This window comes from Leucoraja erinacea, chromosome 27 (genome assembly GCF_028641065.1).
Source record: "Leucoraja erinacea ecotype New England chromosome 27, Leri_hhj_1, whole genome shotgun sequence".
Taxonomy (NCBI): Eukaryota; Metazoa; Chordata; class Chondrichthyes; order Rajiformes; family Rajidae; genus Leucoraja; species Leucoraja erinaceus.
In genome coordinates this window covers 32611905-32626773 of record NC_073403.1, presented here as the reverse complement: position 1 = coordinate 32626773, position 14869 = coordinate 32611905, and the positions used below count along the sequence as shown (strand labels likewise).

The 14869-nt window shown below is 45.0% G+C and overlaps 1 protein-coding gene across 2 annotated transcripts in view; it reads left to right on the top strand.

The window, feature by feature from the left end:
• The window catches only part of LOC129710408 (myosin light chain kinase, smooth muscle-like), an 81340-nt gene extending 66695 nt beyond the window's left edge, over window positions 1-14645 (top strand). The window contains exon 13 of one of the 2 annotated variants that reach the window (XM_055657389.1): window positions 13698-14645. In XM_055657389.1, the coding sequence (XP_055513364.1) occupies window positions 13698-13855 (158 nt within the window). In that variant the 3' untranslated portion in view covers window positions 13856-14645. Of the gene's footprint in view, window positions 1-7201; window positions 9281-13697 lie in introns of those variants that run through there. The other variant, XM_055657388.1, reaches the window with a different exon arrangement.
• Window positions 14646-14869: the final 224 nt, after the last annotated feature.

Genomic DNA, 14869 nt, shown 5'->3' with positions numbered 1-14869 from the left:
ATAACACAGGAACAGGCCCTTCAGCCCACAATGTCTGTGCCGCACATGATAGGTATGTTACAAAACCTACCTGAATCGTCGTTGAGAATCTGTCCCAGCCCCGTGTGTGTGATTTTGGCGCTGCTTAGAAGGGGCGGGTTTAAAACGCGATTTTTACTAGGTTGTTGCAATTGAAAATGTTCAGCCTAGTAAATGATTAACGGAAAATCGCTGAAAGTCCCCGTCGCAAAAGGTATTATTAGTTTTTATGGCCTTGTATAATAGTTATAGTAGTTTAAAAATCACTCTCTAAACCTGCGACCTCTCACAGCCCCAGGGTTTTATAAAGCAAACAATTAAAGGTATGTACCTTATTTTTACATTAATAGGGGCTTCTTAAGAACCCTGTAAATAAAGTTTACTATAGCGAGTAGCTCATTTTGGGCTCTTTATATCCCGCAGTATTTTTCTGGGCATTTGAGGGCACAAATCCAGCGCAATGTGAACGTTCTAAACCAGCGCGTTCACAGGATCCCACTAGAAAGCCGATTTAAAATGGACTTTAATTTACAGCAATTGAACACTAAATTCCTTCCATTTGGCCTATAAATTGATGTAAATGAGATTTAAAAATCATGTTTTATCGTGAATTATTTGTGAATATTATTTGGACACAGGCTATTTAAAATGTTAATCATTTATTAATAAATGGATAGATGTTTAGATCTAGTAATTGAAGTTTGAAATTAGCTACAATTGGGTAACTAACTAATTATATGCTTTAATTTCAGGTCATCCAAGTAAGATTATTTTATATTTGTTTCAGAATGGTTCAATCTATGATAACTGAAAATTTCATTCAGTTCTCTTAATTTTTAAGAAGGTTATGGGCTTTTGACTGTCCATGATCACAGCTTTTTTGTTATGTCCATAGAAAATCAATAGGGAACAAGATGCTAATTTCCGAGTATGAAAATGGCCATAACTTTTTTATTACTTGAGATATGAAAGTGAATTAGGTGTCAAATTAAACTTATTGTTATGCTTTATCTGATGGGATAAATTGCAGACTTGATTTTTTAAATCTCAAAATTTTGTAACATTGCTACACATGATGCTAAGATAAACTAATCACCTTTGCCTGCATGTGACCCGTATTACTACATTCCCTGCATATCCATGTGCTCATCTAAAAGCCTCTTATACGCTACTATCATACCTGCTCTAATGTACCTGCCACTACCATCATTGCTGGAAGTACGTTCCAGACAATAAAGGGCCTGTCCCACATGGCGATTTTTTTCGGTGACTGCCGGCATCATTGACTGACGTATCATGTCACTGAAAAACTCGCGGCTGATGCGCCGTGACGCGGCGTGATGACGTATTACGTGTGGTGTTTTTCCAAGTGTCGCAACATTTCTTTTGGCGCCGCTGGATTTAAATACGTTCACAATCTTTTGGCGACACTCATATGTCGCCGGCAGTCGCCGAAAAAATTGCCGTGGTACAGGCCCTTTACTGGTCTTTGTGTAAAAAAACTTGCTTTGTGCTTCTCCTTTAAACTTTCCCCCCTCTGACAAAGTTATGCTCATTTGATAATTCCACCCTGGGAAGAAGGTTATGACTACACTTTCTATGCATCTCATAACTTTACAACCTTCTATCACGTCTCCCCTCATCCCATGATGCTCCTGAGAAAACAATCCATGTTTATCCAACCTCTCCTTACAGCTCATACCCTGTAATCCAGGCAGCATCCTTGTAAACCGCTCTGCACCCTCTCCATAGCGCCACATCCTTCCTCGAAGGCAACAAAATATTCAGTAAATAGGAAATTCCCATTGGCAACATAGAACAATACAGGACGAGAGCAGACCATTCGGCCCACAATGTCTGTGCTGAACAAGGTGCTGAGATTAACTCTTATCTACCTGCACATAATCCATATCTCTCCATTCCCTGCATGTGCATATGCCTGTCCAAAAGCCTCTTAAATACCTCTATCATCTCTACCTTCACCACCCCCCACCCCGTCCCCAGTGTATTCCAGGCACTCACCACACTGTTTAATAAGTCTGTCCAGAGCTTTGTAGGTCGCATCTATTGATGTGAAAATGCGCACCATCCAGTGCCAGAGCAGTTATACTTATGATTTGTTTGAAACACACAGGTTTGATATGTTTTAATTGAATTTACTGCCATGTCTACACACTGCGGGGAGACGGGAGATTAAATCTTTGAGTGTGGACGGATGTGCACATCAGATTGTTGTGAGACGGAGTTCAAGGTTCGCCTCCTGAGTTGCTTTGGTGCCCAGGCGTGAGTTGAGATGGAGAGAGGTTGGGGGGGGGCGTCATTAATCTGTCTGGGGTGACATGGCTCTTGGGTTAGGCTGGGATCATTCTCTGGGGGGTGATCTTAGAGCGGGAGAGGTGTACTGACTGTGTGGGCAGAACTTTGGGAGTGATTGCCCACCAGTCTCAAAAGCCGCTGTGTCTCCCTGTCCCAGGGATAGCAGGGGGCGATCAAACAGCACAATACCCCCCTCCCCCTCCAACTCCAGAGGAATCCGCTCCCCGATGGGCCATTACAGCGACAAGTGGCAGTTCGCCCACAGCCCGAGCTGCGCCCCCTCATCCGCCACCCCAAGAACAAGACGTACCTTGCACACCATCAGCTTCTGCCCCTACGGGGAGCGTGTTCCTCTGGAGTTGGAGCAGGGCTGGGCTGGAGTTGCTGCTGGCTGTGGGTCTCTGGGATCTCCGTGCTTGCAGTGGGCCTGGGGGTCGGTGTCCTGTTGGTCCTGACGTCTCCGGCCACCCCCCTGGACAGGAGCTGAGACTGGGAACTGTACCGCCCTTGCCCCCTCCCTCTGCAACTGCAAACAACCACACTCTCCTGCTCACCTGCAAGGGCGGTACAGTTCCCAGTCTCAGCTCCTGTACAGGGGGGTGGCCGGAGACGTCAGGACCAACAGGAACCCGCTCCCCGATGGGCTGCTACGGCGACAAGTGGCAGTTCGCCCACAGCCCGAGCTGCGCCCCCTCATCCGCAACCCGGGTTCCTCTGGAGTTGGAGCGGGGCTGGGCTGGAGTTGTTGTTGGCTGTGGGTCTCTGGGTTCTCCGTGGGCCTGGTGGGCCTGGGGGTCGATGTCCCATTATGTCCTGACGTCTCCGGTGACTGGCACGGACCTGCTGGCATCGCCGACGTGAAGACAGTGCAAAGCCCCCACGCCGGTGCAATGGGCGGGGAGCTGGAGAGGGGAGGGAATGGGTCACACACATGGCCGGGAAGCAGAGTGGTGTAGGTGGGGGTGGTGACAGATGGAGCCAACAATGAGTGGAGAAAGACAGAAACACCGACGTGCAAAGGAGACCTACAACAGTGCATGATCTCTCTCGCGTGGCAGATTCAGAGATGCTGCCTGCCCGCTGAGTTAAAGAGTTCCCACAGTAGGCTCACGATACACTAAGATAAACGCACGGGCCACTACATTCTTAAATCGAGTTAAAATGTTTCAATTATTAACCACAAGAGTAAAATTGACTCGTGGAAAATTTCAAACATGTTTGATTTTTTGCAAGAGTAGACAAGTTACAAGAGAACCTGCCGTTGGCACCACGATGCACTACGTTGCGTCCACGAGTGCCGTACGTTAATCGTACGTTATTACCACGAGGTTTAACTCGGGTTACCTCTTGTGTCAGCTCATAACGTGAGAATGGCCTATTAACAAGTTCGCTCCCAAACAATGGCCAAAGTTTTTCAACGCGCCAGCAAGTCTCTCACACAATCAGCACACAATAAATCTAATCGGTCTCTCCTTTCAAGCCAGGTACCCCAAAAATTCCTCACGCAATCTCACGCACAAAAATTCATACAAGCTTTCAATCCTGTAAACAATTTCAAAGTCTGTGGACAATCTTAAATCGGCAAACGATCTAAGGTGCTTTAATCTAAGGTGCAACGGAACAATCAAACACACTTCAGCAGCAAATCCCCTACACTCAAAACTCTTCAATCAAGACAGACAGATGAGTTCATAACACGCAAGCAAAATTGTACTCCAACACAAAATTATACTACTTATCACTATCATGCAAAAACACACCGCAATATAGAACACAAGCATTCGTCTAATAACACATTTGTTAACAGTACAGTACAGAAATATATCACAATATTTTTAAATTACTCGAATCGTGCTGGTGTCAGACAAAGAAACCCTCCCACGGGGAGAAAAGACTTTCCCTTCAAAGTACTTTTTCACTTGGTGGTATTTTTCCCATCAAGGTACTTATCCGCTAACTGCTACTCATTCCTCTCCCAATATAAACTTGACGGTACACTTCCCTTCAAGGTACTTTTTCCACCAACAGGTACTTTTTCCTCTTCCAAGTTATATTCCACTAACAGATTATTCGTCCCTGGAACCGAAGGATATGCTTCCTTGATGCGCAGCCACGATTCAGACTCCAATTACAACAATAGACTTAATCACACTAGATTAATATACAGTCACGATTCAAATTACAATTAAAACAGTAGTATCTAGCACTCAAACAACTCTAAATTAACGGCAATACACAATAAAGCAACGACAATATTAGACACACTTTACACTTTACAATTGTTTAATATTTAAACAATTTCAAATTCAAACGATCTAATATATACACTCTTATTAATATACAGTAGCCAGTGCCCTCAATATGAAAGCCTGGAATAGATCAATAAAGGATCTGTATACAATAGCCAGTCCTTCAATATTACACCCTGAATTTGGTAACATTTGGATCGAAGAATTTAGACCTTTATACCCCCGTAAATACCTTTCCCACTATTTTAATTCCTTTCCCACTAATCCTAATAATAATAGACGCATCTCCCAATTCCCCTCTCCGTGTTGCTTGGAAGTATTTTCAGCCAATTATACGCCGACACTGAGTTCCCAGTAATGTTCCGAAGTTCTTAAACTTATCCAAAGTTTGTATACAACTCACACAGGCGGGGACTCCAACACCCTAGGCTTTTCCTTCCAACCTGCTAAGTACTAGGCTTCAGCACGTCTCCGCTTCGAGCTGGCTTTTGATGCCGATTTCTAAAGTGTCCTTCCAATTGCACCCTCAGCATTGACACAATACTTACTCTCTTAGCACTGTCTCCTACTCAGCCCTGTCTCATAAGATACCCCGTACCCAATTCTGCTATCCCAGTCTGAGCGGGGACTCCAACCCTTGAAATCTCTCTTTGGTGTCAGGCCAACTCAATGGTACCCGTCCGCAACAGCTGTTGACTAACTAAGGGGTGGGGAAATTACCCACTAGAGAAAAGCCTTGTGAGCCTAACTGCCACCATACACCCTAGGCAAGGACTCTAACTCTCACTCCCATCCCCTCTTATATACTGTATTGGACCCATGGAGCGAAATACATGGGGGGGATCACAAGATAACAGTTCAAAGACCATGTAACATGGTTAATAGTGGTATTATAACATACCATTCCCCAACCAATCCTGATCATGCATTTGCAGCAGGGCTCAGCTCCTTCTGCACAACCCTCATACATATTAACAGTTGAGGGGACATTTGGACATCACCCTGTACTTAGCTTCCTCCCAGGACCCAGACATTCTGGAGCCATGAACCTCATGGTCTTTGCAGCCTTTGGCAAAAGATGCCAAGCAGGTTTTGCAAAGACAGAAATCCTCCATTTTGTCAGACACTAAAATGGCCAATATTATCAGTTGGAGCTCCGAGATTGATCCGCCAACTTCACGATGTTAGGCCGCAGTGCAGACAGAGATACGATATATTAAAATATCTTATCTCTGTCAAGGTAAGAGATTAAAACAAAGTTTCCCCCAACCCCTACATAAAACAAGCTAAAGAACACTAAAACATACATTTAACACATACTATAAAACACCAAAGAAGGAAGGGACAGTCAGACTGTTGGCGAGGCAACCTTTGCTGGCACCCCCCGCCACCAAGTTGGGCCTTAGGTCTTGTTTCCATGCTATATGACTGACTAAATAACTGTTGATTTAAAGCAAAACACAATGGAATAATGTTTTTGTTCTATTATTCCCATTACTTCTTGTTCCTGAACTAGAGCAGATATTGGAGGGGAGCAATGGGGGATTTCCCAGATGAATATCATTCTGTTCTGGCGCCAGTATAAGTGAAAGCTCTCATTATCATTAGCAGGGAAGGCCTTTGCTGTGGGCACAATGACTGCCCCATTTACTTGTACACAACTGCAAGGGTTTCCTGAATAATCAGTTGGTGCAATCCTGTGGGATGTTTCATTAAGCCATGAGCATATTGTGTACCCAACATTCTCTCCTTTTCCCTTCTGTCGCATAGTATTACTTTCCTTCGATACTCTTGGCAATGAACCAATTTGGTTTAATTATATCTTGCAGCCCCCAAATATTAACTGTTTCTCTTTCCACAGATAGAATATAGACAACAGTTCAGCATAATAACAGGCCCTTCTTCAGACTCAGACTGAGGAATGAAACGTTACCCATTTCTTCTCTCCAGAGATACTGTCTGTACCACCGAGTAAAGGGCCTGCCCCACTTTCACGACCTAATTCACGACCCTTTTTACTCGTGAACATTTTTCATCAGGCTAGAAAAAACACCCCGACCTACTTGCTGCCACGAATACCTACGGCTAGCATCACGGCCTGCTACAACCTACCAACGACCTCCTAGGACCATGCTGCGAGTATGAGTCAAGGGCAAACTGGGCAGAGGTCGTGAAAGTGGGACAGGCCCTTTGCTTCAGCATTTTGTGCCTACCTTCAGTATTCCTCCAGTATCCTCAGTTCCTTCTTACACAATAGCAGGCCTTTAAGCCCACAATGTCTGTGCCAAACATGGTGCCTAAACCATCACTTATCTACCTGCACATAACCTTCCCTGCACATCTATATGCACATCAAAAAGTCTTTAAAAATATCACTCACATATCTGCTTTGTTGCAAAACTTGCTGGGTTCCCAGCATTTTCCTTGTACTTCAGATTTTCAGAACCTGCAGTTTATTGGGTTTTAATTATGTTTCGGTTATATTCACGTGGAAAAGTAGGGCTTGGGAGAAGCAGAAATATTTTTGTGGAGGTTTTGTTGTGATCACTTGTTGAAAATTAACCCATATGTAAGGTTGTGGAAATGGTCATCCTGTGCCTGTTTCTGTCCTGATTCAGGTTATCCTGACCCTGAAGTGGTCTGGTACAAGAATGGTGACGCACTGACTGAGTCCTCCCACTATCAAATAGACTATCAGGAGGACGGGAGCTGCTCGCTGATCATCACTAACGTTACTCAGGAAGACTCTGGCTATTACACATGCAAAGCATTGAACGATCTGGGTGAGAAGACGTGCTCAGCAACATTGGTTGTCTACCCACTGGAGCTGCCCCACCGCAGTTAGACACATGGCATCAGGAGATGAACAAATGTGCAGGACGTCACTGCCCACAACTCTGCCCTCAACGTCACTGTGTGAGCGACATTCACCACTGAGAAACTAGTATTCTGCTGCCTGCCTCCAGCCATTGCTCCCATGTCAGAGGTCCCTGGCTATTCTGAAGACACTGGTTGGTGGAGGTTGCTCCCAACCTACACACCACAGTTATGTGTGCACATTTCAGGGTATTGATGGTCGCAACTCTCACCATTCCTTGAATGCCTAGGGTGGGGACTGCCTTTGTAGTGTGGGGACTGCCTTTTAAACATGTCTCTCATCACATGCTCAGAGTCCATTGGACACACACAGGAGTAACTATGCAGCAGCTGATCCAGAACATTTAAAACCATTTCACTCTACTCATTCCTTGCAGCAATGGATAATGCGGACGCTTGCCGTTTCCAGTTACTTCCTACTTTTTGATTTGCAGAAGCTGAGGTTTAAACATTTAGCGGCATGCTTCACACAGTTATACACAAATATATTGAAAATATTTAGATTTAGGCAAGGATTACTGGTCTTAATGACTACAGGCCTGTCGCACTGACCTCTGTAGTCATGAAGACCCTTGAAAGGTTTGTGCTGGCTAAGCTGAAAAATATACCAAACCCCCTGCTGGACCCTCTGCAGTTTGCATATCGGGCCAATAGATCTGTGGATGATGTAGCAATGCGGGCCTGCACTTCATCCTCCAGCACCTTGACCACCAGGGGACCTATGCGAGGATTTTGTTTTTAGCTCTGCATTCGACACCATTGTGCCAGAGCTACTACACTCCAAACTTTCCAAGTTGACTGTGCCTGAACCTCTCTGTCGGTGGATCACCAGCTTCCTGACAGACAGGAAGCAGCATGTGAGGCTGGGAAAGCACATCTTGGACCCGCAAACGCTCAGCATAGGAGCCCCTCTCCTCTACTCTCTCTACACCAATGACTGCACCTCCACGGTCTCCTCTGTCAAGCTTTTCAAGTTTGCGGACATCACAATCCTGATTGGACTGATCCTGGATGGGGAGTAATCTGCCTACGGACAGGAAGTGTTACAGCTGGCGTCCTGGTGCCATCGCAACAACCTGGAGCTCAATGCTCTTAAGGCAGTTCAATTGATTGTAGACTTTAGGAGAGCTTCCCCTCCCCTCACCCTGCTCACTATCAACAACACCACAGTCACATCTGTGGAGTCTTTTAAGTTCCTGGAAACCATCATCTCCAAGGACCTTAAGTGTGGGGGCTACCATCGACTCCACAGTCAAAAAGACACAACAGAGGATGTACTTCCTGCGGCAGCTGAGGAAGCACAATCTGCTACAGGCAATGATGGTCCAATTCTATACAACCATCGTAGAGTCTGTCCTCACCTTCTCCATCATGGTCTGGTTTGGCTCAACCACCAAGCACGACACCTGGAGGCTGCAGCAAATTGTCCGATTTGCTGAGAAGGTTATTGGCTGCAACCTTCCCTCCATTGATGAACTGTACACAGCAAGAGCCAGGAAGCTAACCAGGGTAAGATCATCTCTAGCCCCTCTCACCCTGGCCACAACCTCTTTGAATCACTTCCCTCTGGAAGGCGTCTCCGGACTGTCAAAGCTGCCACAGCCAGACATAAAAACAGCTTTTTTCCCCACGAGTAGTGGCTCTACTCAATAACCAAAAATCTGTAGCCTCGTTTTGCTCTGGTATTTTATTTCATCCACATGTTTAATCAATAATGTTTTATTATTAATGTTTTATGTGTCATTCTTAGCTGTCACTGTATGTCATGTTGTCGCTTGTGGGCAGAGCACCAAGGCAAATTCCTTGTATGTGAATACTTGGCCAATAAACGTATTCATTCATTCATTCAATCATTCATTCATTCATTCATTCATTCATTCATTCATCATTCAATCATTCAAATAGTAGCTGATTAAGGGGGTAAAATTGAAAGCACCTGCTACAATGCACCAATTGGATGTATCCCTGGATAATGGTGAGGCAGCAATACTCTTTTTAAACATTCAATTTTAAGTGTTTTTAATGTAATTTTTTTTTAAAATATGCTTTATATACGACGTGAGTCCTGTGCAGCTTAAAGCGCAGTCCTGTTCAGACTAGACCGTGATCTTAGCCACAGACCTGTGCAGTCTAGACCGTGATCTTAGCCACAGTCCTATGCAGCATAGACCGTGACCTCAGGCTCTAAGCTCGGACAGAGGGGGCAGAAAAGGCCGGCAGGGGCTGTAGTGCCTGGCTCAGGGCAGACCCCCCCTCTGCACCAGCCTGCAGTCCCAGGACATGTCTGCCAGACGGAAGAAGTAAAGGAGAGCATGCCTGAGGATGGCGAGGAAATTGTGAGAATAAACCTTTCTATCGCAATCCCATAACATTTTCTGCAGTGACATTTTCACCAACATCTTTGCAAGTTGTCGGATTGCCTGGGCTGTTACATCCTACGGCAGTCCAGAAATAGCAGCTGAGAACGAGGGAGCTAACCAGCTGGAGCCTGGTCTCAGTCATTAACCACTGGCGCATTAACCACTGGTGCCAGCTGACAGTTCATGTACGCTGAAGGCTTTGTATATACAGTACAGAAGAGTGCAATGACCAGCTGCTTTGAAACTACAGTAACAGTCACTGTGCACAACGTCATGGTTGGAGAATTGGGATGTGGACTTGTGTACCATTATATTTCTGCATTAGTTGTTGTCAGAGAAGACAGTTGTTGTCAGAGAAGAACTGTGCAACCCTGACATTGAACTCTTGGCTGTCTCCCTGCGTCCCTTCTACCTGCCCAGGGAATTCCCACAACTGTTTTTCATTCTGGTTTATATCCACCCCAGAGCAAATGCATCCACTGCTACGGAACATATAAGAAATATGCTCGACAGACTCGAACTGATATCTCCGGATGCCCCTAAATTCATCATGGGTGACTTCAATCACTGTTCAATTGACAAGTCACTTAAAGGATTTTACCAGTATGTCAACTGTACCACCCGTCTAGGGAAAACACTGGACAAATGCTATGGGTCAGTCCCAGACGCCTACAGAGCCGTCTCCCTCCCTCCCCTAGGCTCTGCTGACCACAGCAGCATACTGCTCGTTCCTGCCTACACACCTGTGGTAAAGAGAACAGAGAAAGTCATCAAGGACATCAAACAGTGGACACCGGACAGTATTGACAGGCTTCAAGGGTGTTTTGAAATCACAGACTGGAATACCCTCACATCCTCCTCCACCAACATCAGTGAGCAAGCGGATATAGTCTCAGCATACATCACTTTCTGTGTAGACAATATTATCCCCTCCAAGAAAGTCACAATCTTCCCTAACAATAAACCCTGGGTGACTAAAGATCTGAAAAACATACTGAATAAGAAAAAGAGAACATTTTTACCGGTTCTGAAGCTGAGAAGAAGGAGGTAAACAGAGAGGTCAAGCGGGCCATAAAAATTGCCAAGCTGAAATATAAGAACAAAGTGGAGCAGACCTTTGGAAAAGGGAACCTCCGTGCGGCTTGGCAGGGCCTCAAGAACATGGCAGCAGTGAACTCTGTCTCTACCAGCCGCAAGCCCATTCAGGTAGCAGGAAGCAGCTTCACTTCACTCCCGAATGACCTCAACTCCTTCTACACCAGATTTGAAAAGGACAATAGCACCCAGCTAGAATCAATCGTCTCCACACTCAGACCTGATGACTCCGGCCTCAACATCAACATATCTGAGGTGGTGAGAGCCCTCAAAAGGACTAAAAAGAACACAGCTCCAGGGCCAGACAACATCTGTGGGCGGACCCTATGGCACTGTGCTGAGCAGCTGGGAGGTGTGTTCCAGCATCTGTTCCAGGCCTCTTTGACCAGCAGCACAGTCCCCGCGATGTGGAAAAACTCAACAGTGATTCCCATCCCAAAGAAGGGCACCACCAAGGTCCTGAATGACCTTAGACCGGTGGCTCTCACCTCCCTCATCATGAAGGCCATGGAGAGGATCATCAAGGAGCACATCACCAAGGCAACTGGCTCGATGATGGATCCATTGCAGTTTGCTTACCAGGCTGGCAGGGGTGTCGATGACGCAAAAATATTCATCTTAAACACCATCCATAAGCATCTGGAAATCCCCAAGGCCACAGCCAGACTTCTGTTTGTAGACTTCTCATCAGCATTCAACACCATGCAGCCACATATTTTGGCTGAGAAGCTCATCACCCGCTTCCATCTCAACCACCAACTCACTCTGTGGATTATAGACTTCCTCACCAACAGATCACAGAGGGTGTTGGTGAACCACACCTTGTCCGACACCCTCTTCACCTTCACTGGCTCTCCACAAGGCTGTGTCCTCTCCCCACTTCTCTTCATTCTCTACACTGATGACTGCAGATCCACCCAGCCAAACTGCCACTTCGTAAAATTTGCTGATGACACAGTTCTCCTGTCTCTTCTTCCCAGCCACACACAACATCACAGCTCAGCCCTGCAGGACTTTATAGTATGGTGTGAAAAGTCTTGTCTTGAGCTAAATATAAGCAAAACCAAGGACATGATTGTGACTTTTTCCCCCCAACAGAGACAGATGGCTGAGGCAGCCACCACTATCATCCAGCAGGAGCCAGTGGAGATAGTGGAGGTATACAAATACCTGGGAACAGCCTTCGACAACCTGCTAAGGTTTTCCTCTAACATAGAGGAAATCCTTAAAAAGTGCCATCAGAGACAGTACCTACTCAGGAAGCTGAAGTCATTTGGGATAAACAAAGACATTCTCACTACATTCTACTACGCATTCATTGAAAATGTAATAACCTTCTCTTTCACTAGCTGGTTCCACTCCATCACCCTGCAAAACAGAAACCGCCTGTTGAATGTGGTCAAGGTCTGCTCAAAAATAATTGAGCAGCCCGTCCGAACTCTCACTGCCCTATGCGACCAACAGTCTTTAAAGTTAACACGCAGGATTCTTCAGGACCCCTCTCACATCCTGTTTCCTGAGTTTGAGTGGCTCCCCTCAGGACGCAGACTCCGCTGTCCGGGTTGCCGGACACAGAGGAGGAAGGCAACCTTCATCCCCAGGGCTGTCCAGCTTTTTAATGCTGATCACTGACTCATGAACATATGAAATGAAATAACCTTCTATATGCACTTTTTTAATTGAAGCACTTAGAAAGCATTTTAAAACTATTGATATGTGTTGAATGTTGATGTGTGATTGTGCAGTGTGTCTGTGAAATGCGTGTGCTGGTTGATTGTGCAGTATGCGTGCTGCTTATGTTTGTTGATTGTGTCCCTTTTTAAAAAGCTACTGTAATGCGCCTTTTTAAATTGCCCCTCGGGGACGAATAAAGTGCTTTGAATTGAATTGAATTGAACCTGGTACCATGTCCACTATGTAGCTGCACAATCCTGCTCCTTTTCATTGTTTAATTGCAGTTCTCAGGTAATAAATTTAAATATTAAACTGCTGTTCCTATAAATCTCTTTCTGTCATCATGCCGCAAACTCTCTGCAGTCCATCTGCAATAGTTTAGAGTGCTACTCATTTTTGATAACATCTGCCCTTTCCAATTTAACAACCTTACATTTAAACTCAAACAATAAAATTAACCTTAACTTGTACCTACAGGAAGATTGGCTCCATTTGATGAAGGGTTCACCATGGCTTTTTTGAACAACTTGTGTGCTTTCAACTTGTAAAATCTTGGTAGAACAATTATTCTCCAAAATACTTTTTTTGTCAGGCAGTTTCAGGAAACTGAAACATTTAACCTAATGTCCACTTATACAGTATTTGTGCCATAATTTACATTATAAAGCTCCCTTAGTGATACTGTGTATTGTGAAATTAATTCATCCCTTTTACCATAATGTCTTAAACCATCTCATGTGACATGGGTGTGTAATAATTGTGGCCACTAAGGTTTGAGCTACCTGCTCAGTAATTTGGTCTCCACGATAATTATGTTACCAAGCTGTGTCCTGAATAAGAATATTAAAATATGAAGATAGGAGTAATCGGTAATGCATCAGTAATGTTTTGCAGTGCCTGCCATTGGCCTGTGTGTTTACCATGAGTTTGGATTGTCTGGTAATGATTTGGCAGGAATATTGGGAAAGGTTCATATTGCAACCTAAATTCAATGATATTATGCCAGGGTTTAGAAATAAAGTCAAGACATTTTTACATATATAATAAAATATTCATCACATTCCTTTAGTCAGCATCACACCCAATTTGTGTTGTAATTCTTCTGTAGGTGTCGCAGTGATGCAGCGTCGCAACAAAGTTCAGTGCTGTGGAAGAACAACATTCAAAGGTTGTTTCAGATTTCATGTCAGACAGAGGTTCAGCACGGCTCAGAATTGGACCACCATGGTGTGCAGCAACAAAAAGATGCACCACCACAATGTGTGATCCTTACAAGCCCAGGGATCAAACATTTCAATGAGAGAGTAAAGGGCCTGTCCCACTTACGTGACCTTGGCTCGCAAATTACACGACCTCGTGGTCGCTTGAGGCATACGGGCACCGTATGGCAGGGGCGCGGGGCTCCGAAAATCTGACCGTGTCCAGTGACGACTTTTAATAAGCTAGAGATACACAGCTGTGAAGTTCGGCGGACATTTAACAGCGATCGGTTATCCTTGATTCTGAAAACTCCTGCTTTTTTTTCCACAATGAGCCAATGAAAATGCCCAGTCAGCAAAGGCGATTAACTAAAACTACCTACGACCACCTCGACTACCCATAACTACATGGCGACCCCACTACAACTGCACCTACGACTACAGGATTATCGATTTTCTCCATGGCAACCAATTTTTGGTCGCAGAAAATGTTTCAACATGTTGAGACATTTGCGACGACCATACTGAGGCCGCGACTAGAATGCGGGAACTCCTTGCGACCATGAAAGAGACTCACAGATCAGATTCAATTTTAATTGTCATTGTCAGTGTACAGTACAGAGACAACGAAATGCATCACCAGAGACCACCAGCGAACATGTGGCGAGTGCAGAGTCTCCTGCACTCGCCTAAAACATCGCCCATGTGGGACAGACCCATAAGTAATTCTACAAGTAGCTTAGTTTTTGTATTGTCATGTGCACTGAGGTACAGTGATTAAAACCAAGCCGTTCAAGATGCACAGATAAAGGGTATGACATTTAGTGTAAAGATATTCCATTGAAGTCCAATAAAGTAATAAACACATAAATAATGTAATAAAATACATTCAGGTCATCGGGTGGCACCGTGAGGGACAGCCTCGCCAGCAGTGTGCCAGCTATTTTGACTATGTTTGTTTTATTGTTTAACTATGTTTTTATGTGGGGGGGTGGTGAGGGGGAAAAGGGGGGAACCGTTTCCAGCCACTTACCTCGGCGGAGATGCGACTTTACACCTAGTAGCATTTTACCTAACAACT